The following is a 26439-nucleotide window of genomic DNA, read 5'->3' on the forward strand; positions in this document are numbered from 1 at the left end:
ATACAGCAAAGGTTCCTTTCCACCCCGTCCTCTGTCAAGTTCTTATAGCCCCACAAAAAAGTAAACAACATTATTAGTTTCTCATTTATTCCTAGGACGTTTAGAATGGATATACAAACCAGTACAAGTATAGACTCTTTTCTTTTTTTTCATCCCAACACTACACTCTTTTGGCACCCTTTTTTCCCTACCTACAAATAAATCTTGGAGATTGTATTAATAAACTTGGGCGACCATAAGAAAACCCCATAGATTATGCGGCTTAAACGACAGAAGTTTATTTTCTCACAGTTCTGGAGACTGGAAATCTGAGGTCAGGGTGGCAGTATGGTTGGGTTCTGGTGAGAGCTGTCTCCCTGGCTTGCAGATGGCCACCTTCTCACTGTGTCCTCACTAGGGAGAGAGAAACAGTATGTCTTCCAGTGTCTGTTTTTATAAAAACAGTGATCCCACCCTGATGCGATCCCATCTTTATGACCTCATCTAACCCCAATTACTCCCCAAACACCATAACATTCAGGTTTAAGGCTTCAACAACACAGGAATTGGGGGGATGGGGAGACACACCCAGTTTATAACAGAGATCTTTCCATATAAACACATAAGGAGCTTCTCGATTTTTTTTAACAGTTACACAGTATGCGATTGTTACCATATACATCTTTAAGGTTGAAACTGAGAAAACTAAAGCTGTCCTTAATCATTCCTTATTAATAGGATATGCAGAAATAAAGCAAGAGGACACGAGTCCTAGAGATTGAAGTGATATTTCTGATGAGTTTACACATAAACTGGAATTATATGCTGATGATTGCTAGAAATGTATAAAAACTTAAGCAATATGTTTAATATACATTTACTAGCCCATCATTAGATCTTCCAAACTTTAGCTTTCTAAATCAAATATGGTTGAAATGATATCCTAATATGAAGTTACTGACTATATTTGAAGACGTGAAATTATACTAATAAAACACATAGCTATGAAATGTATTTTTTTCATGTCAATGCTTATAAACAATGGTCAGCTTACACCTGTTACTTAACTAGACATGTTATACAGGCCATTCGAAACATGTTAGTATATATTTAGGTTTTGAGAAAGGTATTAGTGTAGAAAAAGATTTAGTGATCTTTATGAATAAAGTTCAAATGGTTATTCAGTTCAGAAAAAGGGAAAGAATCCAGAATTAGGAAGAGAAAAAAAGTATGGCCACAAAATACTGCTAGACAACCTTACCAAAAGCAAAATATGACTGTGTGCTATCCCAGCAGCTTGAACTATCACTGCCTGAAGAAAGAGAAGGCAGAAGGCAGAGACAGAGTGAAGACAGGTGAACAGAATAATATGTTCTTAAAATATAGCTTAAATTGGATTCAGGGATAAGAGAGCAAGGAATCAAAACAGGGACCAAGGTTTCAAGCCTAGGTGACTAAAAAGTAACACTGTTGGCTGAGATAGGGTGGAAGATATTTAGGACGGGGTAAGAGTTTATTTTACATACCTCATGTTTGGGGCTAGTGAGATATGTAGGTTAAAATTACAGTGGGCATTTAACAGGTTGAAGGGAAGAGACAGAGATGAGATTTGTTTTAACAAGTATTTATGAGAACAAAAGAGAGGGGGCAGGGTAAGTAGGAGCAAGAACAGAATGACAGAGACAACTCCCATTCAGAGGCAGAAGGAAAAAGATGGGCATTAAAGGAGAGAGAAGAGTACTCAGAGAGGTGAACCAAAGCAGTGAGTTACAGACACTGAAAGAGAGGGCAGAGTCAAATGTGCCACATACTGGAAGAAGACTCAAAGATATGGACACCTGCCCCCGCCCTCCCATCCTCAACACATTACGACACATCAGATTTTAAGACATTAAGTAATGAGTTGATAGTGAGAAAGTAAAGTCAAGAAATACATTACATTGATAATTTTTTGAGATGACTGTTAAGAAAGATAGGATAATGATGTTATTCCATATTTATATTACACTTTACAGTCATAGAGTACACCCACATTCATTATCTCTTTTGATGATATCTCAAGGGGACAGTCCTGTAGGTAGATGTGTGGAGAAAGGTGCAGCAAAGGGGTAATCGAAGATGTAAACAGAAGTTGGCATAATGGATGGAGTTAGTTTCCCAGGGAGGTGAAAGAGGAAAGAATTTGGTGCTGGAAAACAGTTGGGATACTTCTAATTTTGACACAGAAAAAAGCAACAGTGAGTTGTTAAAGACACTATTTTGAGGTAAAAATAGTTAAGAAAGATTCATGACTAAAGCCTTGAAAGTAATCAAGGTAACCTTGAATGGAGAGCCCAGATGACAGGAGGCTCTGGGGCTCCTGTGACATGAGCGGGGAATGTTGATTTTGGCATAAAAAGTCAAAACAGTCTCCTCCCCCAGTCATGATCTCCCCATATCTCTAATATAATACCATGTTCTCCTATGAACGAAATAGTGAGTGGACACTGAAATACTGGAGCCAAGAGCAAACAGTTCAGTGTCTTAAATAAACCCAGCCAAGAGTTTTGGAGAAGTCCCTCCACTATAGAACTCAATTTATAAGTCTGCTTTGAGTTCCTACCCCCAACCCCTCTCCACAGGAAGCAAAAGCATTAAGCAAGCTGTTAGAATAATGCATTTCCCCCAGGACTTTTTCAAAGGACAGGAAGTCAGTCTATGGTCCAGCCTCCAGCCACCCTCTTGAGAGTTGTGCTTTTTCTTTTCTTTTCTTTCTAGTTTATTTATTTATTTGAGAGAGGGGGAGGGAGGGAGGGAGGGAAAGGGGGAGAGAGAGGGAGAGGGAGAGAGGGAGAGAGGGAGAGAGGGAGAGAGGGAGAGAGGGAGAGAGGGAGAGAGAGAGAGAGAGAGAGAGAGAGAGAGAGAGAGAGAGAGAAAATATCCCAAGCAAGCTCCATGCTCATTGCAGAGCCCAAATCAGGGCTCAGTCTCACAACTGTGAGATCATGACCTAAGCCAAAATCAATAGGAGCCAGAATCAATTAGGAGTCAGTCACTTAAATGACTGAGCCACCCACGTGCCCCTAAGAGTTCTGCTTTTTCTAAGATAGTACCCAAGTGTCTGTAACTTTCTCCATTAAAAGACATGCATGTTAAGAAATAAATTTATGTCTGTACTCTATGAGCTAATACGTTGGGAGGCAAAAATATGGTAAGTTTCCCTTTTTGGCTGAAAAATCCACATGACATGTCCACCTGGGCCCTGTAGTATCTTAGCTAGACATCTTGAGATTCTAGTCTTTTGGCTCTTTAAACCAACTCTACCATTAAAATATTAATTTCTTTATTACATCTCATATAAGATAAAGGTTACTATCTTTGCTTGCTCCAATAAACTTCCTTCCATGAAGAGAAAAAAATAAAACCAACACCTTAATGATAAGGGTCGACATGAACTCTTGATTGGACCAATCATATTACCCCATCTTCCTGGCTTGGTGTGCAGTTTGGGAGGGAGTATGCAACCTCCATTGATCCAATACAAGTCATTCTTGGGATTGTTTCCAGGCTGGAGCCAAATGGGAAGAAATCCTCTTTCTTTGCTGGTAGAAGAGCTTCTAGGAAAAGATGAGAGACCAAAGTTATTGGAAGCCATATTCCCCATGGCATAGAGACAGCTATCTGCAAAGATAACCTTGTCAGAAATAGAAACTCTTGTCAGAAATAGAGAGTGTAAGCCCTAAAAGTGTTCCTGACATTGAATTCAGACATCTCTATGATCAGTTCCCTACAACCTGTGTTTGGGTTACACCAGCCAATAAGTTTTCCTTTTTGTGTGTGCAAGTTGGGATTTGGCCATTTGCAATCCAAAGTAACCCAACTTGTGCACAGAATACCATATGCTTACAAGGTGCTCAATAAATACATGTTGATTATTTGCTTGCTTTGGTGTTACTGATTTTTCTATACTTTTTGCTTCTGAACTTTTCTGTGTGTCCTACAACCTCATTCTCAGTGAGGCTTGATCAAAAGTCAGGCTGCAATTTTCCGATAATAACTGGGAACCTTATCCCCCCAAAGCTGGCCAAGGCCATTTAATATGTCTGTGTTACAGCTTCCTAATCTGTAAAACATGGAAAATAATAATAGCAGCTACTTATCTAGCATCCACTATATTCCAAGTACTGGCCTAATGCTTAACATACATTAGTCTAGTTCCTAATGTAACTTTGTAACACATGCATAACAATCCCCATTTTACAGAGGGGGAAGCTGAGATTCAATGAGGTGAAATGAATTGACCAAAGTCATATAGCTTGAGTGACAGAATTCTGATCCATAGCCAGGTCTGTCAGAGTCTGTGCTCTTTCCAATGTCCTATGATGCCCTACTTATTCAAAAAGCATTTGCATGTGTATAATAAGATAATGCAGGTAAAATTGCCCTAAAAATAAAAAGTGATCAAAAATCGTTCTCCAATTGGCAACAAAAAAATGTGGAAGTGGGCCCAAATATTAGCAAGGAAGATTTAGGCTTAGAACATTCTGACTACTCCAATTATGGCATTAGAAGTAGTAATTGAAAAAATAAAAGCTGAATCTTATATAAATGAGACATTTTATGAAGACAGAAAGTATAGCCAAGATTCAGCTCCATTTTTGAAGCCTCAATAAAACTCTAAAAGATATAAGCTAAGTTAGCTTTGCTATGCTAGGGAGACATTTCTAATTTCCTCACTGAACCATCAATATGGAGGACCTGGCATTTCCTTCGTGGCCCTGTTAATGAAGTTGCTAGTAAAATATGAATATTTTCGCTTACAGATCCAGATGGTAATATCACTAGTGTTTAAAAGAAACAAACATATAGTCATGGTGTCTATGTATCATTGAAGTATGCAAATCCTATTTTTGTATAAGTTAACTGAAAGAAGGTTAAGACCAGGGCTACATGTTAAATGACATTTTGTAGAAAAATGCCTGTGTTCCTCAAGCTGTAACAACTATTTCAAACAAATTCAAGGAAACCATTTTATGAACTGTCTGCTATATGCCCATTTTCTTCATTAGACTATGCTGCTTTGGGCATAGAAATTGTGTCTTACTCATCTTTTTATCTCTAGAATCTAGTATAGGTAGAATTTGGCACAGGTTGCAATAGTACTTCTGTGGGTCCTGGGAATGTTAGCCTGCATGAACTTCTTCCACCATACAAAATATTGAAAATTGTATTTTATGACCATATTGGTAAAAAAGATGAATAGATTAGTTCTATATATTTAAACATTTCCTTTGACCTAAAATTTCTTTTTTTTTTTTTCCTTCTGATTTTAAAGGAAGTTAAAACATTTGCATGGGCCCCTAAAAGTCCTGTGGGCTCCAGGTGCTATGCCTATCTTGCATATGGATAAGTCAGTCCTGTTATGTGTTAAATACAATTTGGTTGAATGAATGAAATGAATAAATGATTTAAAATTAGTATTTAACTGGTGGTAGGAATTCTTAAAGCTTCTATTTTGAAGTCACTTTCAGTTTAAAATATTTTCAAAAAGCAAATAATAAAATTATCAAAAAGTACTAATATTCATGTAATCTGAAGCCAACTACTGACATACTACTGTAAACAAATTTAAAAACCAAAAGTAGCATAGAAAGTAGCAAAATAAATATTTTAAAATAATATCAGACATTGTTATAATTTTGAACAAATACAACACACCTCTCATTAAACTTTAAATATTTTCTTTTATAAACTCTGACATTCCAAGAAAGTCAGTTCATAAGGTAGATGCTTAAAAAATGGGGGTTTAGGGGCACCTGGGTGGCTCAGTCGGTTAAGCCTGTGACTCTTGGTTTTGGCTCAGGTCATGACCTTGGGGTTTATAGATCAAGCCCTGTGTCAGGCTCTGTGCTCCAGAACAGAGCCTGCTTGGGATTCTCTCTCTCCCTCCCTCTCTGTCCCTCCCCTGCTTGCACCCTCCTTCTCTCTCTCAAAATAAATAAATAAACTCAAAAAAATATGTGGGTTTAGGGGCACCTGGGTGGCTCAGTTGGTTGAGTGTCTGACTCTTGATTTCAGCTCAGGACATGATCTCACGGTTCATGAGAAGGAGCCCTGCGTTGGGCTCTGTGCTGAGAGAGCAGAGCCTCCTTGGGATTCTCTCTCTCCACCACCGCCCCCCCTCAAAATAAATAAATTTTAAAAATGTGGGTTTATGCTTGGAGCTACATAATTATTGACTATAATTAAGTTAAACACGTGCCCCAAATGCTAGAGCTGCTGCCTTTCACAACGTTGCTTTTGGAACTCAGCATTTCTCTACTGTTGTTTTCAAAGACATCTTTTTTAAATGGAAAATTGATTGATGAAATCTTAGCCATGAATAAATGCTAATGCATACACTAAATTAAAATGCTGTCATTTTATAAGAAAGCCTTATTGGCTAACTGTGCTATTTCTTCTAGTAATTCAAAGTCTAGTGTTTAATTTACAGAATGAAATGCGGAAATCAATTATTCAGTTCATAGTATGATAAGACTGATTTTCAGAGTTATGTTTCGGGAAGCAAACAGACTGACTTATTCACTGACTTAAAATGTGAAGTCTCATATCTGAGCCGTTTTCCCCACTTCAAAATGTATTGAACGATGTTCAAACTATGAGGAAGCATTTTTGCATTGTCTAGACAGAGTTGTGTGCAAATTAATATCTGGATAATAATTCAGATTCACCCTTCCAAAAAAGGGTATCATACATATAAAGTAGTGCTAGTATTTATGGGATGGACATTTACCAGAATTGCTCTTAAAGGCTACATAATAAAAGTGGATTAAAGCTGCCTAAATTAATTAACCATAGACACTGAAATGGATTCAGCTAATGGATTCTGCCTCTTCAGAGAGTGCCTCTTTTAATAATAAAACAAAAGCAAAAAAACATGTTTTCCTCCCTTTTTTCATAACATCTCACCATCTGACCAAGGGCAGGAGGGAGAGTGAGACTGCTCACACCATCCCTGAGCCAGCAGGAGGGAGAGGTCATCTAGTGATCAGACACTCCTGCTTCTCTCCAAGGGCAAATGGGCTGCCTCTGCAGCGGTCACATCCTGCTGCCCTTCGAAACAGGAAACCAGTCTAGAGTTTCAAGCTTACCTTCGGCATTGCATTACCGAAGCGGCAGTCTTGCCAGATCCTCGTAAAAGCCTGTTATATGTGAAGGTGGTGAAGGTTTTGAGGGTTTGGCAAACAGGAGGGCATTTATGTTTGGGACGGGGCACTATCTGGCTCAGCTATCTGCCATCTATTGGATGACTGCAAGACAGAGAGGTGAAACAAGCAAAGAAGAATGGAAGACACACAAGGTCATTTGGTCCATCTCATGCCATTAGGTAGAAGCACATTCCCAGGCACAGCTGAACCAATAAAGGGTCTTGTAATGAGACTGCTAGCTGCCCAAAGGCAAGTAAGGAGGAGCTTCAAAGATCTAGGTTGTGAATTGACAAATCACAGTTATTCAACTTGCTTTTCAGTCAGACAAGCCCCTATTTTCCCATGTTTCCCACACCACGTCCTGCTTTGGCCCTCTTATTGCTCATTAGCAGTTCCAGCAGAGGGCAGGCAGGGGAAAGGAGAAGAGACATATGTTGTAGCAGCCGATCGAGAGTCTTCTGAACATGTTAAGGCAAATTTTCTCCACTACTAAGAGCAACAACAGTCTTTTTGTCCAAATGTTGTTCTTGTTATTTGTTGTGTATCTGTGTATATAAGATATTACCACTTTTCAGAGTCTCCTCTCTCAGGGAGTTTACAGTCTGGTTTGGGAAAGCAAAATGAAGACACATGACATAGTGAGAAAGCCATGCTCTAAAGCATCCCAAGCTATCCCAAGTAAAGTCATGGTTTCAAGAGAAAGAAGACAGGTCTGTGAGTGCTGACAGTGCTAACATTTATAGATTGAAAGTAAAAATTGAAGTAAATAATTAGTGCAGAGAAGTGAGAATCAATGTCTGAGCAAGTGTAATTGCCGAAAAGTCTCTGAACAGGCTTGCGTGACAGCCTCATAGAGAGGACTTGCAGGCATCCTGTTAGAATTTGGTTTATGTGGAACAGGTCTCATCAGACCTCAGCACCAGGCCTCTGCAGTGATCAGCCAAAGTGAAGGGACTGGTTGGCATTCAGGACTGGCTGGCATTCCTGGAGGAAAAAAATTCAGTATCTTTCCATATCATCCATTAAGGTCTGTGTGACAGTGTCATGAGCAACTCGCTATGGGGAGGTCTTCATCAGATAAACAGGGCTGCAGAATTCATAGCCAAGGAATGCGGGCTGGAGAGGCACTCCCAGCCACAGCTGCTACCTGAACACCCAGGACTGGCTGGGAACCAAGGAGACGTGCTGAAACCAGGAGCCTCGGCGACGAATGGCAATGTTACAGCCGCTTAATCCTGAAATGAAAAGTAATTGCTTCTGGCTTAAAGAATAAAGGAAAAACAAGATCAGCTTTGGCTGAATTACATTTTTTTCCCCCAAAACAACCATGCTGTAGACCAAGGTTCTGAAACCTGCTTGGTATTTGAAAACGTGAGCAAATGGATGTTTTCTGTCAATATAATTTAAATCCATCCAGAAGCACTGATATATAAGAGCACTTGAATGCAAATACATTTTGATTAACATGATTAAATCAAATGTGTGTACTTTCGGCTATAAGGGATGACATCGAAAATTTAGCTTACCTAAATATAATTTTAGAAAGTCAGTCTTCAAAATAGCTGCTTCTCTCTTTTCTTTTCTTTTCTTTTTCAAAGCATTTTCTACCGAAAAGTCTCAGCAGAGGCTACCAGAGCTCCTGTTTTGTATAGGTGAAACTGAAAATGGAGAAATATGGGAGCAGGGGGGAGGGGAAAGATATCTTAATACTTGTAATATATTCCTGTGACGAAATTGTCTTTTCTACAGAAAAAAGAATTCATAAAGGAACTGCCAGAAGTTTAAATTATTGTTAGAAGGATCTGAAGATGGCTTTAACCCACAACTGAGTAAGTAATATTCGTATTTTTACTTGTTTACCTCTCAAGAGGGCTACAGAATGGCAAATGCCAGATTTTCTGTATACAGAGTCTCCATTTCCTGGAGAGCAAGAAGGCACTGACAAAGAGTAAAAACACAGCAAGAGTGAGAACAAAGAAATCTTGCCTTCAAGTTTAAATATATGTATTCGTTTAAAATATTTGCGGCAGACTCACAATGATATGGAGAAAACTAATTAAAATACTTCTTATTTCCTAGAGCCATATAAAATTGCCTACATAAACAATGATTTCACATGGTTTCACCTAATACCATAAGCCTTCACAGGAGTATCATCAGCCAATAATAACCGGTAAGGAATAAAACCCACTTTGTCTTCCTGCCATCATTCTGTACAAATACTAATATTATAAAACCAATATGACACATGCTATCCTACTGCAGGTGCTAACACTGAGGACATTCCTTACAGAAAAACCAAGGCTATTTAACAGTCATTATTCACAGCATATATTTCCTTCTTCATTAATTCAAATAAGAAAATTTGTTTTAATGTTTGTGTATTTTGAGAGGGGGGAGGGGCAGAGAAAGAAGGAGAGAGAGAATCCCAAGGCAGCTCCATGCTGTCAGCCCGATGCAGAGTTCCATCCCACAAACCAGGAGATCGTGACCTGAGCCGAAATCAAGAGCTGGATGCTCAACTGACTGAGCCACCCAGGAGCTCCCTGCTGCCAAGATAATGCTTTTACCAGAAGTTTTTTGGATACCACCAGTTTCTACATTTTATTTAACCTAACAGAACAGCATCATGGCACTGACAACTATGCCCACTTTCCTGTGAGCTCAGGCCGGTGACTGTGCAAGGCCAGCCACAGACCCAATAACTTGAGACAGTAATCATAAACATAAGGGCTTTTTTAAAATGAAGGGTGTCATACAGCCCATTATGTAAAGAAACAGCCACGAACAACACTGAGAATACAAAGAAAATCCACAGCTGATGCATTGTGCTCTCTGCTGGAATATGACACACAGCCAGTGACCCTGAAAGCCACAATATTTCCAAAGATGAAGGACCACGGCACTTAGTAACACTTTGAATATTAAAAAAAAAAAGCAGTCCTTTTTACATCAATACTCTGTCATTCTATGCCAGGAAAGGGGACTGAGTGTGGAGATGGCCCCACTTTTCTTTTTTATGCTCAGCATGATTCAGATGTTAGCAAGGTTTCTATTCCCATTAAAGAGAAGCCTTAGACAAGATTCCTATTCTTACAAAACATGAGAGTGTCAAAAGGAGATATAAATCTAAAGCATAATGTAAATATATATTTTAATGGAGATACACAGTACTCAAAAACGTTGAGGTGATTAGAAAGTGTACGCAATGTTGTTCAATGCAATTTTAACCCACATATATCACTAGCACGTTTAAGGCAGTCTGGGTTTTCTATGTAAGAAAAATGAAATGAGAGAAATGTAATCTCTCACGTCAAATATTATTAAATCATCAATGACACATTTTCTTCAAACCCTCTTACTCCCATACCAAATGACCTTGGGAAGAAGCAAAGATCTTTCTTTGCCCAGGGACTTCAATTACCCACTCACTCTTTAGTACCTGAATTTTGCTTTCTGGAATTACTGACAATTCAAGTATGATTTTCAGCATCCCCCCGCTGGGTGAACTAACTAACCCCCAAGTGCCTCACAACTTGCTTTCTGAAAAGAAATATATCTCTTCAAATTATACTTCATAAAAAGTGAAGATTAATGAGATCTTAAGATACAGACTTAATGGGGTTTTATCCTCTCCATCTCCTGGTCAGTATTCACCCTCCTCTTAAGCACCCTGCTGTCCTCTTTTCCTACTGTGAATATTGAAGAGATTCTGAGGAACAGACTCTCAGAAGTCAGCAGAGGTGACTTCACTGACGGGTTGCTTCACCTGAACCCAGCGGGTAGGGGCTGTAGAGGACTTTATACACCACATTTGGAAAATACAGCAAGCAGAGAGTAAACTTAGAAGGTTTCCCAGGACTGCTCTAATATTGACATTATTTAATTTCTTTAAAAGATGATTGACTATGTAAATCAAAAACAGTAACAACTGTGGGGCTTTCACATATGAAGGAGTATGACATGTAACAATAGTGCAAAGGACAAGCTGGGGAACAAGAAGTATTCTTTCATGAGTTTGTTATACTACGTGTGTAGTGATATAATGTGAAATCATAGTAGACTCTGTTAAGGATCAGCCACCAAAAAATAAAACAAAGACGTACAGCTTTTAGGCCAAGAGAGGAGATAAAGTAGAATATCCAAATATTCAGCAAATCCAAAAGGAGGAAGGAGGAAACAAAGGAATATAAAAACAGATGGGACAAAACAAACAGATGGAAGGGGGCAAATAGCAAGATGGCAGATACAAGCTCAACATCCACAATGATATTAAATATAATTAGACTAACCACTCCAATTAAAAGGCAGGGATTATAGGGGCGCCTGGGTGGCTCAGTCGGTTGGGCGTCCGACTTCGGCTCAGGTCACGATCTCGCGGTCCGTGAGTTCGAGCCCCGCGTCGGGCTCTGGGCTGATGGCTCAGAGCCTGGAGCCTGCTTCCCATTCTGTGTCTCCCTCTCTCTCTGCCCTTTCCCCGTTCATGCTCTCTCTCTGTCTCAAAAATAAATTAAAAAAACGTTAAAAAAATTAAAAAAAAAAGGCAGAGATTATAAAAGTGAATAAAAAGACAAAAATGAGTTTATAAGACAGATGTATATAAACATCTCTGTTTATATAGAGATGTACAGTTTGTAAAAGAAAAGCTTTAAATATAAGGTATAAGTATAAAGAATAACAGGTTAGAAGTAAAAGGGGAAAAAAGAATATATTTCTATTCTATAGCATTGACCTATTTGTCCTTTTACCAATACCACAATGAGTTTATCAATTGTAGTTGAATTTAATAAGATTCCCAGGTAATTCATATGCACACTAAATTTGAGAAGCAATGGGTAGATAGCCCTTTGGAGGTGTTTCGCAGCGATAAAAGGAATTATTTATTGCATGCTTACCAAAAAGAGAAAAATATCAAGTATTAGAATTCTACTTGATTCATGATCCAAGCAAGGTAAGAGATTAAGCAACTTACTTAAGGTCATAGAAATGAACCAGGCCCTAGATGTCCTGATTCCCAGACAACTGCAATGTCCACTAAGAACTTAGCTGTATAATTAAGAGTGACACTCATTCCAATAATAGGCAAGGAAAAAAGAAATTTCTATTGATCCACATATTTACTATTTCCAGCATTCTTCATTTTCCATGTTGATCTGAGTTTCCATCTGGTATCACTTCCTTCACCCTGAAGACATTAACATTTCTTAAAGTACATGTCTACTGTTGACAAATTCCCTCAGCTTTTATTTGGCAATGTTTCTCTTTTTCATTCGTTCTTTCTTCCTCCCTCCTTCTTTCCCTTTACTTCCTTTTGTTTTCTTTCTTGCTCTTGCTCTCACTGTTATTATTCCCTTCATTTTTCAAGGATCTTTTCACTAGGTTTCTAATTCCAGGTTAACAGATTTTCTTCCTTTCAGCACTTTAAAGATATTATTGCATTGTCTTCTGGCTTGTGGAAAAGTCAGATACTGTTCCCCTTCTTGTGCAGAAGGAGTTTTTCCCCCGCTCTGGCTGCTATTAAGATGTTTCTCTTTGGTCCTTGGTTTTAGATATTTGACTATGATGTACCTAGAAGGGGTTTTCTTTATTTCTATCCTCCTTATAGCTCATTGAGCTTATAAAACTCACGGGTTAATATTTTTCATCAAATTTGGATTTTTTTCCAGCTTTTTCTTGATATATATCTATATAGATATATCTATCTATATCTATCTATCTATCTATCTATCTATCTATCTATCTATCTATGTTTTATCTATCTATCTATCTATCTATCTATCTATCTATCTATCTATCTATGTTTTATCCCAGTCACCCTCTCCTCTCCTTCTGAGACTCCAGTTTCATAGATGTTAGGCCACCTCATATTACCCTACAAGTCAATGAGACTCTGCTCATTTCTAGTCTTTTTTCTCTATATGTGCTTCAGTTTGGATAATTTATATTGCTGTCTTTAAGTTCACAATTTTTTTCTGTCTCTAGAATGCAATGTACTGTTAAGCTCATCTAGAGATATTTTTTCATTTCAGATAACTTTCAGTTCTAGAATTTCTAGTTATCTTTTATAGTTTCCATTTCTCTCGTGAGACTTTTCCTCTATTCAGTTGAGTCTTTATTTTCTTTCAAATCCTTAAACATATTTATAAAAACTATTTTAAAGTCCTTGCTTGTTAACCCTAACATTTCTGTCATCTCTGCATATGTTTAATCCCTGAAGATGATACTGAAAGATAAATAAAACCCAAATAACAACAAAACCAATAGTTCTGTCAGAGATCACACATACTTAACTATTGGAATGCCAAGTACCCGAACCCTTTCCTGTCACCTGGGAAAGGGTGAGGGGTCAAGTGCCCTCCTCACTGCCACTTGCATTCATTGCCTCCTTCCCAATCCTTTATGGCTTAATCCTGGTGGGAGGCAGCCTCACAGGTCAGTACCTCTCTGAGATATTGTCCTTTTGGTACCACCACTGCTGCCATATTTTCTTCAGTGCTGTTGCCACTGGCCCAGGGCTGCTCCAGCTTTTCTCCGCAGTCCAGGCCGGCATTAAAGAGCCCTATCTTGTTGCTTCTCCTCTGGATGCTCCAAATGATGGCCCTACCTCTCCTGCTTCCTACTGCTTCTCTCTGCAGAGCTGAGGGGAAGCCCTGGAGGAGCTGGGCTGCCAGAACACTCAGGGCCTCCTGCCTGCCCTTGTCCCCTGAGGTTGGGCCTGTTTCTCCTCCAGCCAGATTTTCTCACCATCTACAGCTACTGGTCAGAGGATTGATTTCCCCCTGGTGGTAGCTCTTGTTGAACAAAGATTCATTAAACTGCTAAGTATTTGCTAGAACTTGCTGTGTGTATAGAATCCTATTGCTTGTCAGGAAAGAACTAAATAAACACACAGATTAATAATTTAAAACCAAATATTATGCTTTGGTACGAGTCCTCTGCTTTAAAAAGTTGAAGTCTACTGAACTCTATAGATGTTCTTTAGGTCTCACTAATTGATTTGCCAAATATATACTGAGAACATGAAATGTACCAGGTTCTGTCCCCAGTGCTAAAAATATAAGATAGACGAGATGCCTGATCTCACAGAGGCTACAATAAACAAATAATAACAGTTACTAGTAAGTACAATATCAGATAGTAGTGAGTGATCTGAAGAAAATAAAGCAGGATAATGGGACAGAAACTAATGAGAGGAGAAATATTGGATAGGGAGGTACAGGAAGGTCTCTGAGAAAGTGACATCTCAGCTGAATGACATGGAGATCTAGGGAAAAAGACAGTCCAGGCAGGGGGACAGCAAATTTATAGGGACGTAATAACCCAGGTAATGAATGACAGGAAATAAGGTCAGACAGAAAACCCAGCCCAGGTCGGGTAGTGTTTTCAAAGCTACAGTAAGGAGTTTGGATTTTATTCTAAATACAGTGGGAAGTACTGGGAAATTTCAAAAGGGAATGACATTCTGTGATCACACTATTAAGTGATCACTTTGGCTGCTGTGTAGGGACTAATCATAAAGGAGCAGGAGTAGAAGACCCCAAGACATACTAGGAGCTGTTGTAACATAAGAAATGATGGTTCTATAATTCCAGGAATTAAGTGTGTGTTCTATTAGATAATTCTCTCTGTTGATAGCCCATCGTGCAGGATCTGGATCTACTATGTGATAAAAGTAGATGACAAGGTCAATGGCCTCAAAGACCTTTCTATAATTTAATGGAGATGACAGGTAAAATTAGAGAACAAAGGGTGATATCTTGCTGGGGCAATAAAAATTGGCAGGCTCTTGACAACAGTCTTTGGCTAGTATAAAATCTTCTGGGTCACCCTACCGTAAATCACCACAGTGTTACAGAAGAACCAAAGAAACCATCATCCAAACCTTGACTCCTATTTACATAACCAGGCAAATTAAAAGCAAATATAACCATAATTGTCAATATTTACTGAGCTCTTAGAATGTTCCAGGCACTGTGCTAATGTTCTCCATGAATCATTTGATTCTTCCAGAACAGGACTATAATAATGATTATCATTCCCATTTTGTGCATTAAAAATACATGGCTGTTGGACACGGTAACTTGTCTAATGTTGCACAGAGGTACAAGGCTAAAAGCCCAGCCTGAAATCCTGAACAGTCTGACTCCAAATCCAACCTTATAAAGATGAGGCTAATGCTTCCCAAAGTTGCCTGATGTTAAGAATTAGCTGTGGCCATTGTTAAAAATACAAATTACCTGTACTTATCTCCATGCCTGGTCCCCCAAATCAGAATCTCCAGGGAAGAGTCTAGGAAGCTATTATTTTAACAATGGTCTTCAAATGACTCTTACTATATTATTCTTAACATAATTATTCTAATTATATAGTCTACAGTGGAATATGACATACCCAACATAAAGAATAAATGGAGAATATAACATAATGGAACAATTAAGGCTGGGGGCACTTATCAGAGACTCCTTGGAAGAAGTTTTCAGCTGGATTTTGAAAGGAATGCTGAATAAAAGTAAGCAAGCATTGCAGGAAAGAAAGCCATGAAAGAGACAAGAAGGAGAGAATTGGGTATGTAGGGCACTGATAAAAATTGATGTCCCAAGAAGAGGCGGTGACTTGATTCAGCACACACCTCACCACTCAGTTCTTACAAGAATTCGAGCGGTTTGGAGCATTTATAGGTTGCCAAAGCTGCCTAGACTCATTGGCCTGATCGTAGCCAAGATTGCCTTTGAAAGGCAATCCTTAAAACAAAACCCTATTATCATTCTCTTGGGTTAAAAAGTCAGAAAGAATCCTGTTTTCAGAATTTAAAAAAAAAAAACAAACTAAATGTGTTTACCTGATTTCCTGCAATAGACAAATGATCTCAGAAGACAGCCTTACTTGGGATATAACAATAATTTTTCTTTTATTGATTCATAGACATTCTTAAGTACATTTCCAACTGGATGCCGTAGAAGCTATGTCCTAAATTCTTCTACAGCATTACTTTTAAGAGGCAACTCAACCAACAGATGCTCATCAGATGCTGAAATATATAGGACTCCAGGAGCAGCACTAGGGAGACAATAAGTAAAACGTGGCTGTTAATCATGAGGGTTCAGAACCCAGTGGAAGAAGACAGACAATCAAATATGTAATTCCATTACAAGTCCTAGAATGGCGGTTTGTACAAAAGGTCACTCTACAGAAGGAGCAGTGGCTCTGCCTGGGGGAGTGAGGGAAGGTGAATGGCATTGCTTGCTGGGTTTTGGAAGATACACAGGATTTCGATGACAAAGGATGGAGAAAGTATTCTAGACAAAGGAGAAGGAAGAATAACACAGAGGTCGATGCCAAAAAGTGAGCATTCAGTCATGCAGGAGTCATGCCGGGCAGCCCACAATTTTTTTTTTTTTTTAAGTCTGCAGAATGTTTTTTTAAAAAACTACTTGTCCATGTTTAAAATGGGGAGAATTTGTACACAAACCTTTATTTTTGACTTACTGGAAACGCAAAGATTTAGCACCACTGGGTCCACATTCAACTGATCTTGAATAATAGCTACCTCTTTTAGAGGGAGATTCTTCTCCCTAGCCCACCCCAAACCCCACACCCTCTATTGTGTTATTCCCAGCCCTCCCTATGGGCATTTGTGGTTGTGACCCCTGACAGAGCACAGGCTACGAGGTGCCAGGAAAATGCCTTGAATGAGAATGTGGTATGAGAAGTCTGGAATCCTGCTTGCCAAGTGTTTTCAGACTTTACCATGTGGGTGATGGGGGAGAGTGAGACAGGGTAGGAAATTAGTGAGAGCTGATTTTTAGGAGACTCTGGCAGGTAACTTGGAGGCATTTAGATCGAATTATGGCACTACTCAGGAGGCCACCACAATAGTTCAAGAAAGACATGATGAAGACTGCAGTAGGAAGAGTGGTGAGGAAGACGGAGGCAAGGGGCAGAGGCATAAAAGGAGCTGAGGTTTAAACATGTTCCCAAACTGTTTATAAAAATGTTTAAACATCAAGAAAAATTGAACGAATAGTACAATGAATACCAACTGCTACCCAGATTCAACATCATCTTAACAACTGTTATCATTTTGCCATATTAGCTTTATTTTTATACACACGCACATATATACGTATATATACACATATACGTGTATACACGTATACGTGTGTGTAAAAATAAAGCAAATATGGCAAAATAACAGTATGCACACATACATGTATATATGTATATATATATGTGTGTGTGTGGATGTGTGTAGGTGTGTGTATGTATTTTGAAAGAAAGTCATAGATATCATGACACTTTACACCTAAATAACTCAAATATGCATCACCTAAAAATAAGAGTTTTCTTGTATATCACCACAATATCATTATCACATCTAAGAAAACTAATATTAGTTTTTTAATATCACATATCATGTCATTTAATATATAACTCATATGGAAATTTTCTCCAATTGTCCCCAAAATGTTTAGCTGTTTTTACCAAGCCAAGAGTCAATCAAGGTTCATATATTGTATTTGGTTGTTAGGTTTTCTTACTCTCTCTCCCCTGATGATAATGACTTTTGGAAGAATCCAAAAAAGTTGTCTTATAGAATACCTCACTTTACAGATTCCTCTGTAGGTTTCCTGTAATTTCATTGTTCTTTGATTTCCTGTAATTCCTATATATTTGAAGTTAGGTCTAAAGGCTTAATTAGATTGAGTTTAACACTTTTGGCAAGAATAGTTCATAAATGATTTTGTGAATTTCATCTGCATCACAGATGGATCAGTCTGTGAATGATCACATCAAAAGGAATACAATTCAAGGTTACCCCATATTATTGGAATAGCCAAATTAGTGACCCACCAGATTGCTCCTTTGCAAATTGGTAAGTCACCTGTGTGATGATACTTTGTCATTGTGTGAATATCCTGTTCTGAAATATTATTTCATTGGGGGTTGCAAAATAGTGACTTTCAAATATCACTTCTTCTACGGCATTCTTTTCTAAAGGTAAGATTCCCTCATCAACTAGGATGATGATATACATATTTCTCCTAAAAAGACAAAGTAAATGTTTAGTTCTTTCCCTTTTACTGTCAATTTCAGAGTAAGGATTTGTTACTTCTATTGATGTAAATGTTTTTCTTCTTCTTTCCATTACTTTTTGGGTATCACTATGGATTTTTATATTTTCAATGTTTTGCAGTTAACTACAGTCATCTTCAAATTGTCCAAATGTGTCTAGTGGAAGCCCTTTAAAACTAGCTCTTGTGTCCCTTTAACATGCCCCCATAAATCACTGAGCATTTCCTTAGTTCCTAGGATAACAGGATATCCTAAGTTCACCTTGTAGTTTCCCTGCTCAACAACTAGAATCAGAGATTTCTCCAAAGATCATTGTTCTTTTTAGTAGGTTAACGATGGAAACCAAAATGTGGATCTAGATGTATTTATTGTTCAAGGGGTATCATTGCTTCTATACTCTCCTAGTAGACAAAACCAGGATGGACAGATAGTGGTGCTGTATGCATGTATATTTTTAATTCATGAGTCCATACTGATATTTTTCATTAAAATTTAATATTATAATTTAATATGACAAATACTTTCCCATTAGATATTTTAAAGGATGGATGAATAGAAGCGGATAAGGAGTTGCACGTGTGAGGTAAGGAAAAGAAAGAACAAGGACTCCCTAAATTCTTAGATTGAGAATCTGAGTCTAGATGGATGGCACTGCTGCTGCCATCTTACCGAGATAGGAAGTAAGAAAAAATGGAAACACTCCTGGGCTATGGGTGAGGGATGAGAACTCAACTGTACATAGTTCAGTGTTTTATTATATTAGTTGTAAAATTAAATAATCTGCTTAAGAAGTGACACACACAGGTGAGTCAGCGTCAAGGATTTCACATAGGTGTAGAAATGTAAGCTATATTCAGAGTACCAGTCAAGAGTAATCTAACACTAAGTATTCTTCAAACACTGTTAACATCTGTGAAATGTCTGTACCCCAGTTCATGGATGAAGCTTGATACCTAAGTATGACTTATTAGGGTAAGAAAATTGAACTCAAGCAAAGGAGGAAAGAAAGAAAAACATAAAGGTGAAGATATTCTGAGAAGTAAAGGAGAAACCTTAAAAACAGTCCTGGATTTAAAATATCCTGTGTTAGTTTGCTAGTGCTGCCATAACAAAATACCACAGATTGGGTGGCTTCAGCAACAGAATGTTATTGTCTCACAGTCTGGAGGCTAGTAGTCCAAGGAGTTAAGGTGTTAACAGGTTTGTTTTCTTCTGAGTCCTCTCTCCTTGGCTTGCTGATGGCCACTTTTTCCCTGTGCCCTTACATGGTCATTCATGCCTTCATCTGTATTTGTGTGTCCCAATCTCTTCTTATAAGGACACTGGTCACACTACAGTAGAGCCCATAGGACCTCATTTTACCTTAATTACCTCTTTAAAGGCCCTGTTTCCCAAAGGCAGTAACAAATTGGGATTCGGACATCAAAATATGAATTTGAAGAGAACACAATTCAGCCCATAACATATAGGGTAGAAAAAAGCTATGTGATAATGATACATGTTTGAGAAAGTTAGGAAGTCTTCTCTATGGCTAGGTCTCATTTCTGACTGGACAGAGACAGCTTGGTAGATTACTCGACAACAGCTTGAGCAAGTTTGAGCTGATGATTACACGATGAACCACACATTCACCCACATTTCTATGGTCAACGATGGATATACAGAGAAAATTGGAGACAGAACATATCCACCCTGTTTCCGCCAAGATTTTCTAGGCTTTGAATTTGAGTCATTATGCTTAGCTTTGCTCTCTGCTGAGGTGGAGGGGAGGGCATTTAATCATTGCTTTTTCCTTCTTTTTCAGGACAAGTAGCCCTGTGCCGAATGACTCATCCGATACCAACCTTAACTGTCACAAATGACGGAGCGGCAGGTTTCATCTATCTTAGAAAAGGGGAAATTAAAGAGGAAGTCGATTTTTTTTTTTTTTTTTTTTTTTTTTTTTTTTTAGGATGCTAGAAGATTGGTGCTTTTACAGATGGGAAAACAAAGGCCAAAGGAGGAGCTAGAGAAAGACTTGAGGACCTGCCTGTGGACTTGCTCAGCTAGTAAGAACACAACCTTTTGACTCCTATCCCAATACTCTTTCTACTTCACCACAAACTAAGGAGCTCTTTTGCTATGGTTTTTTGGTTTTAAAACATTCTTGGAAGCATTGCTTACAAATGATTTGAAATGCCAAAGAACATTCTGGTATAGTGGTTAAGAACCCAGACTGGTCAAACAAACCTGTGTTTGAGTCTCAGCTTTATCATTCACTACTATATAGCCTTCAGCGGGTTGTCTAACTGCTTAAAGCCTCAATTTCCTCAACAATGGAATGCGAATAATAATAGCACCTACCTCACAGAATGGCCCTCAGGACTTTAACACATTTACAAAAAAAATGAGTAGTGTTAGGCACATGGTAAGTGTTCAACAAATAAGAGGTGTTATTGTTCATTACAATACCCTAACATTTATCAGAATTCAGATTTTCCTTTCTGGTTTCCTAGGCAAAAATGAATCAAAAGTAAATGAGTAAATAAATGAACATCATTAGTTAGACATCTTTCCATTTCACAGTCAAGAGGATGTTTATTACAATGCCCCAGGATCTAGCAGCTGAGCACAAGGGCAAAAAACAAACATAACAATTGAGTCAAATTATTTCACAACTTTGAAGATAAAAAATCACAGCCTAAGGAGAAAACCAAAATCTCCAAGAGAAAAGAAAGTTCTGAGACAAAAGAAGGGGGGTGGGGAAGAAAGGGTGTTATGCCACCTATAAACTCAACAAAAGCATTGGTACCAGCCAAGAGTGACAGAGACCACTTTCCAGATAAAAGAATGGAATTAAGATGCTGAAGAAAGTAAAAGTTATCTCCAGCAAAAAAGACTTATTTTTCAGAGTCCAGGATCCTTTAATGTGAAAAATGTGAAGAGGTTTTTTCTCACATAGAATCACACGAGGAACTGACCATTAAATCCTGACGGGGCCCTGCTGCAGTGACTCCCATAACATATCAGCTAATCACAGAGCCCACACACTTGAACAGGTTGCTATGTTAATTTTCTTTAATCAGTAATTTTTTCTAAAAGTAGCGTTCCAGGACCCTGCTGGGAAGCCTATCATTTAAAATTGATGAAATGCGATTACTGTTTTCAAGTGTCTATTTGTGCACAAGGGAAACTCTAGCCTCAACTGAAGTAATAGAGCATTTTAAAATAGATCACTAGCACAAGAGATACTTACTAAAAAGGCTATTTATTTTTGTCAATCTTTATTGCCTCAAAGGCCAAAGCAAGACCCAGAAATAAAAGCACAAAATGAATTTATCCACAATACACATGAAAAAGAAAGAGCCAGAGGGACTCTTCTGGAACAGATAGGTTCTCTGCTTAAAATGAAGGAGAAAGGCATTTTCAGTTACGTGGTCCCTTCATCAGTTCTTTGCTGAAATGGTTACAATAAGCCAGATCCATTCCTATTTTTTGTTCACTCTTTTCCTGCTGATTTCAGTTCTTGTCTAAGAGCTGCACTGGGAACATTCTGTAAGGCAATTTGGCAGTATTTAGAAAAATATTTAATATGATTATCTTTTGACCCAATAATTTCACTTGTAGGAAATTTTCCTATAGGAATTCTAATTAAAGTGTTTGAAAATACAGACATGAGGAAATTGGGGTGCCTGGCTGGCTCAGTCAGTAGAGCACGTGACTCTTGATCTCAGGGTCATGAGTTCAAGCCCAACACTGGGCCAAGAGCTTACTTAAAAAAAAAATCTTTTGAGGTGCCTGGCTGGCTAGGTCAGTATAGCATGCAGCTCTTGATCTTGGGGTCGTGAGTTCAAGCCCCACGTTGTGAGTAGAGCTTACTTAGATATGAAGAAATCTACTATCCCATTGTCTGAAATACTGTAAATTGAAAGCAATCTAAATGTCCACTAACATGAGCTGATTAAATAAATAAATACTGATTCAGCTATATATACACACACCCTGGAGTCAGATCACCTGAGTTCCCATTTTACTACAACTTATTAGTTGTGGCCATTTATATTTATTTTCTATTGCTGCTATAATAAGTTGCCACAGACTTAGAGGTGTAAAGCAACACAAACTTATTATAGTCTGACAGGTGAGAATTCCTATATGGGTCTCACTGGGCTAAAAGCAGTGTGCTGACAGTGTTGGGGCCTTCTTATAGAGTCTAAGAGGGAATCCCTTTCCTTGCTCATTCAGGTATTGGCAGAGCTCAGTCCCATGCGTGTGGTTGTAGGACTGAGGTCTTGGTTTCCTTGCTTGCTGTTGGCAGAGGCCTGCCCCTGGCTCCTAGAGTCTTCTTGCTGGTCCTTGCACATAGACCCCTACATCTCAAAAACAGCCACAGAGCATGGAATCTCTTGTGGTGTCATCTGACCCTGCTTCTGTCATCATCTCTCACTCTAACTCAACCAAGAAAGGTTCCACTTTTAGAGACCCAAGTGATTTAACTGGGCCCACCCAGACAGTCCAGACCAATCTCCCCATCTCAAGGTCTCAACCTTAATCCCATCTACAAAGTCCATTTTGCCATGTAAGGTAATACATTACAGTTTCCGGGGATTTAGATATAGACATCTTGGGGGGGGGGGCATTATTTTACCTGTCACACCTCTCTAAGCCTCAGATTCCTCATCTCCAAAATGGAGCTTCTTCCACATGTGGTTTTTATAAACTAAAGATGTGACAGACTCTTGGCACATCGTAATCACTCAGGAAATGTTAGCTATCACCACCACTGCTATGTAGCCAGTGAAAAAGAGATAGAGCCATATTACAGACATAGAAAGATGTTCAAATGATGTATTTGAGAAAAGTCAGCTATAGAAAAGTGTGTACAGTATAACCATTTTTTTTAAAGAAGAAAAAAGTAAAAAGATAAATACTTGTTATTTGTACTTACATGGGGGAAAATGGATGGATGCCAAAAGAGGGTTGTAAAAGGGATATTAATTATATCTGTAATATTTTCTTTCTAGTATAAATAAATGTCTGAGACATATATGACAGGATGTTTGCCTCTTTTTTTTTTTTAAAGTAATCTCTATTCCCAATGTGGGGCTCGAACTCATCACCTCAAGATCAAGAGTTGCACACTCCACTGACTGAGCCAGCCAGGTACTCCAGGATATGTGCCTTTTAAAGTTCTGGTTTGTTATATTCTTTACTTCTCTGTGTATATAAAATGTTTAAAAAAATTTTTAAACAACTTCATGGAGAAGTCAGAAATAGGGATGCTGTCCTGATGGTACATGTATTTTGTGTTCTAGAAAAAACAATCTAAGGTTTTATAGGTAAACATAGAATTAGGGCAGACAGATGAAAATGTATTTCTACTTTCTGTCCATCAGTTAGCACCTATTGAACACTCATAATAGGCTAAGGATAATATTGTTTGAAAAGGCCCAGGGGTGCCTGGGTGGCTCAGTTGGTTAAGCATCCCACTTCAGCTCAGGTCATGATCTTGCAGTTCATGAGTTCAGGCCCCACATGGGGCTCTGTGCTGACAGAGGGATTCTCTCCTTCTTTCTCTGCCTCTCTCCCACTAATGCGCATGCTCGCTCTCTCCCTCAAAATAAATAAACTTAACAAAGAAAAAATAATAAAATGCCTAAAATATGTATGAAAATGTTTAAGAAGACTTAAGCAGAAACATGTATGCAAATTTAATACAGTCCATAAATGTTGTCAAGAAACAAAGAAGTAATCAGAAAAGTGATTACATTTCAGAGAGAAATTTAATTTTGAGACAGATTCTGAAGGAGGAGACGTTCATAAATGTCTAAGAAGGAACAATTCAAATAAGAAAATGGCCTATATGAGGCACATAGAAGAGGCCTTGTCAGCAGAATGTGGGGAACAGTGGTAGAATAAGGTGGTTGGAGCAGAAGTTCCTTCTCCAAATTCTGAAGAGCTAGGAAAACAGATGTAGATATTTACATGAACATATGCACAGAAAAATGTCAATACACAATTAAATAGAATTTAGGCTACCAGGAAAATAGATTTGACATCACAGATTTACACTGACTGTGATAATCACCTTTTCCCCTATATTTGCTGGCTCCAATGGAGACTTGGTAAAAATGTAAAGTATGAAGCCAGTATTTATGAAGTGCTTTGAAAGAGAAAAAGGGAATGCTGATGGAGACCAGGAGTGAGCCTCCCTTCATTCTCTGTTGGAAGTGTTAGTGGAAGTGGAGTTATCTCTTTAGGGTTAGACGTAATTATTTAATAGATTAACATGGACAAATATCCTCCCCTCCAAAAGGACAATCTGTTTTGAAAATATTCTGCTTAATGCCATAAAATATTCTACTGTTGGGTTACATTCAGCTTTCTGCCTAATTTGAATGAAAGGCTCAACCTAATTTTTATTGGAGGGGATGTAGATGGCTATGACTGTAACAGAAAATTTGAGTCAGTCCTGATTTGTAGCTTACAGTACAGAGGGTGCCCCATGGCCCATCTGGCCAATCCCCAGGTCCTGCTGCCCCTGCCTCCTCATCACTGCTCACATCCTGATTCCCTCTACCGTTGTTCCAGATCTGGCCTCATCCCAGTTTGCCCAAATACTGTGGCAGCTTTCCCATAGTCTCCCCACCATACTGTGGCCACAGTGACCTCCTCCTCTCTCTTGCTCTGACAATCTGAACAGATTCCTGCTATGCTTAAAGTTGGACTCACAGTGGGGTTGCCTCACACTGATGTCTCTGTGAGTTGTGAGGTGGGTCATAGGCCATGTATTACTGATAATAAAGCCCCAAAGATTCCAGTGAGGCATTTGTCTTAGCTCTGTGTCTAGAATACCTTCCCCCATCGCTCAGTCACTGGCTCTGATATCTGGCAGACTCCTGTTCCTGAAGGTCTCAGCTCAGATGGGAATCCACAGTCTTGACTTCCCCAGCGAGTTCACACTCTTCTCCTAAAGCCTTGCTATGCTTTGTGTAGACTTCCACATAAGACTTGTCTTGTTTGATTGCAATTGTTTATTAAGCTCCTTGAAGATAGAGACCGTGTCTTAGTTTTTTTTACATGGTTAGTAAATAGCAACTTCTAGTACATTCTAGGCACACAGTGAACATCAATGGATGTTGAATAAATAGATTAGTACTACCACTGATATGGGGTAGAGATTCCCGTTAACTAGGTCAACATTTTTTCTCCCATTCCTGCTATAGATGACAGCAGGGAAAAACCTTTCTCCCTAATTATGTTATATAACATTGTCCCATAAAGTTTCTGCATTTTGAGAGCAAAGGCTGAAAGACTTTTTCCTTCATAAAATTAAAGATCTTGATTATTGGCAAAGAAATGATGCTAGATTCATTAGAAAGAGAGTGGTCTAGCAATTCTTTCTCTGTTTCTGTAACTAATTACAGATGAGTAATTTAAAAAAATTAGTATCCATAAAAATCAACTGCAAACCAATAAGGATGATGAGTTGAATCATAAAAATTCCATGCTATTTATATTTCCCCACACACACTCAGTGCATTTATTCTAAATGGAAAAGTACAAATATTGGGATAAAAACATTTAAACTACAGAAACAAGAAATTCCAAATGCTAATCCTGCCTAAAGGGCAGAATTTAATTCTGTGCTAAGCTACTGTATGTAGGATTAAGAGGCGTGGTTAACTGAACATTTGAGAACAATTACCACTGAGTCTATCATACATTTGTCTCACACATAATTTACACAATAAGCCCACAGTGGAGACTAATAAAAATGCTGTTTGAAACATTTTTTTCCAGCCACAAATTTTTCAGGCATCTCCCTCCCGGCCCCCCGATTAAAGATCATTTACTCCTATGGACTTAGGTTGGATGGCAGTGAGAGATTTTTTTTCTCTGATAGGTAGGGACAGAGAAATAACATTTCTAACTTGTTCTTCTTGGCTGTGTCCTTCCAGCCAGTCTTGGGCATCTGAATATGGAAATGCATGGTCCCTGTAGTTGTTTTATGGAATACTTCAGAGTGGAGTGGACATGCAAAGGAACACTTTTATTTACCCACTTATTTGTTCATTCAACAAACACATATGCTCCCAGAATTGTGCTGGGTTCTCAGGATACCAGTGAATAAGACAGGTCCCCACCCTGACAGTTCACAGTCTAGTAGCAGAGACTATTAAGCTAACAATTATAACATAGAACAAGGGGCACCTGGGTG

At 38.5% G+C, this 26439-nt stretch overlaps 1 protein-coding gene across 4 annotated transcripts in view; it reads right to left on the bottom strand.

The window, feature by feature from the left end:
* Positions 1-253: 253 nt before the first annotated feature.
* LOC112871726 (uncharacterized) overlaps positions 254-26439 on the bottom strand; it is an 86488-nt gene continuing 60302 nt past the window's right edge. The window contains exons 3-6 of one of the 4 annotated variants that reach the window (XR_015254834.1): positions 11459-11660; positions 8693-8824; positions 3439-3575; positions 254-393 (exon numbers count right to left, since the gene is read on the bottom strand). Coding sequence is in view for 2 of the 4 variants with exons in the window: in XM_086717441.1 (XP_086573567.1) it covers positions 391-393; positions 1241-1291; positions 3439-3575 (191 nt within the window). In the remaining 2 variants the exon portion in view is untranslated. Of the gene's footprint in view, positions 394-1240; positions 1292-3438; positions 3576-8692; positions 8825-11458; positions 11661-26439 lie in introns of all 4 variants that reach the window. The other 3 variants (XR_015254833.1, XM_086717441.1, XM_086717442.1) reach the window with 3 other exon arrangements.

Source organism: Puma concolor, chromosome C1, assembly GCF_028749965.1.
Source record: "Puma concolor isolate L17-30 chromosome C1, mPumCon1.1.hap2, whole genome shotgun sequence".
Taxonomy (NCBI): domain Eukaryota; kingdom Metazoa; phylum Chordata; class Mammalia; order Carnivora; family Felidae; genus Puma; species Puma concolor.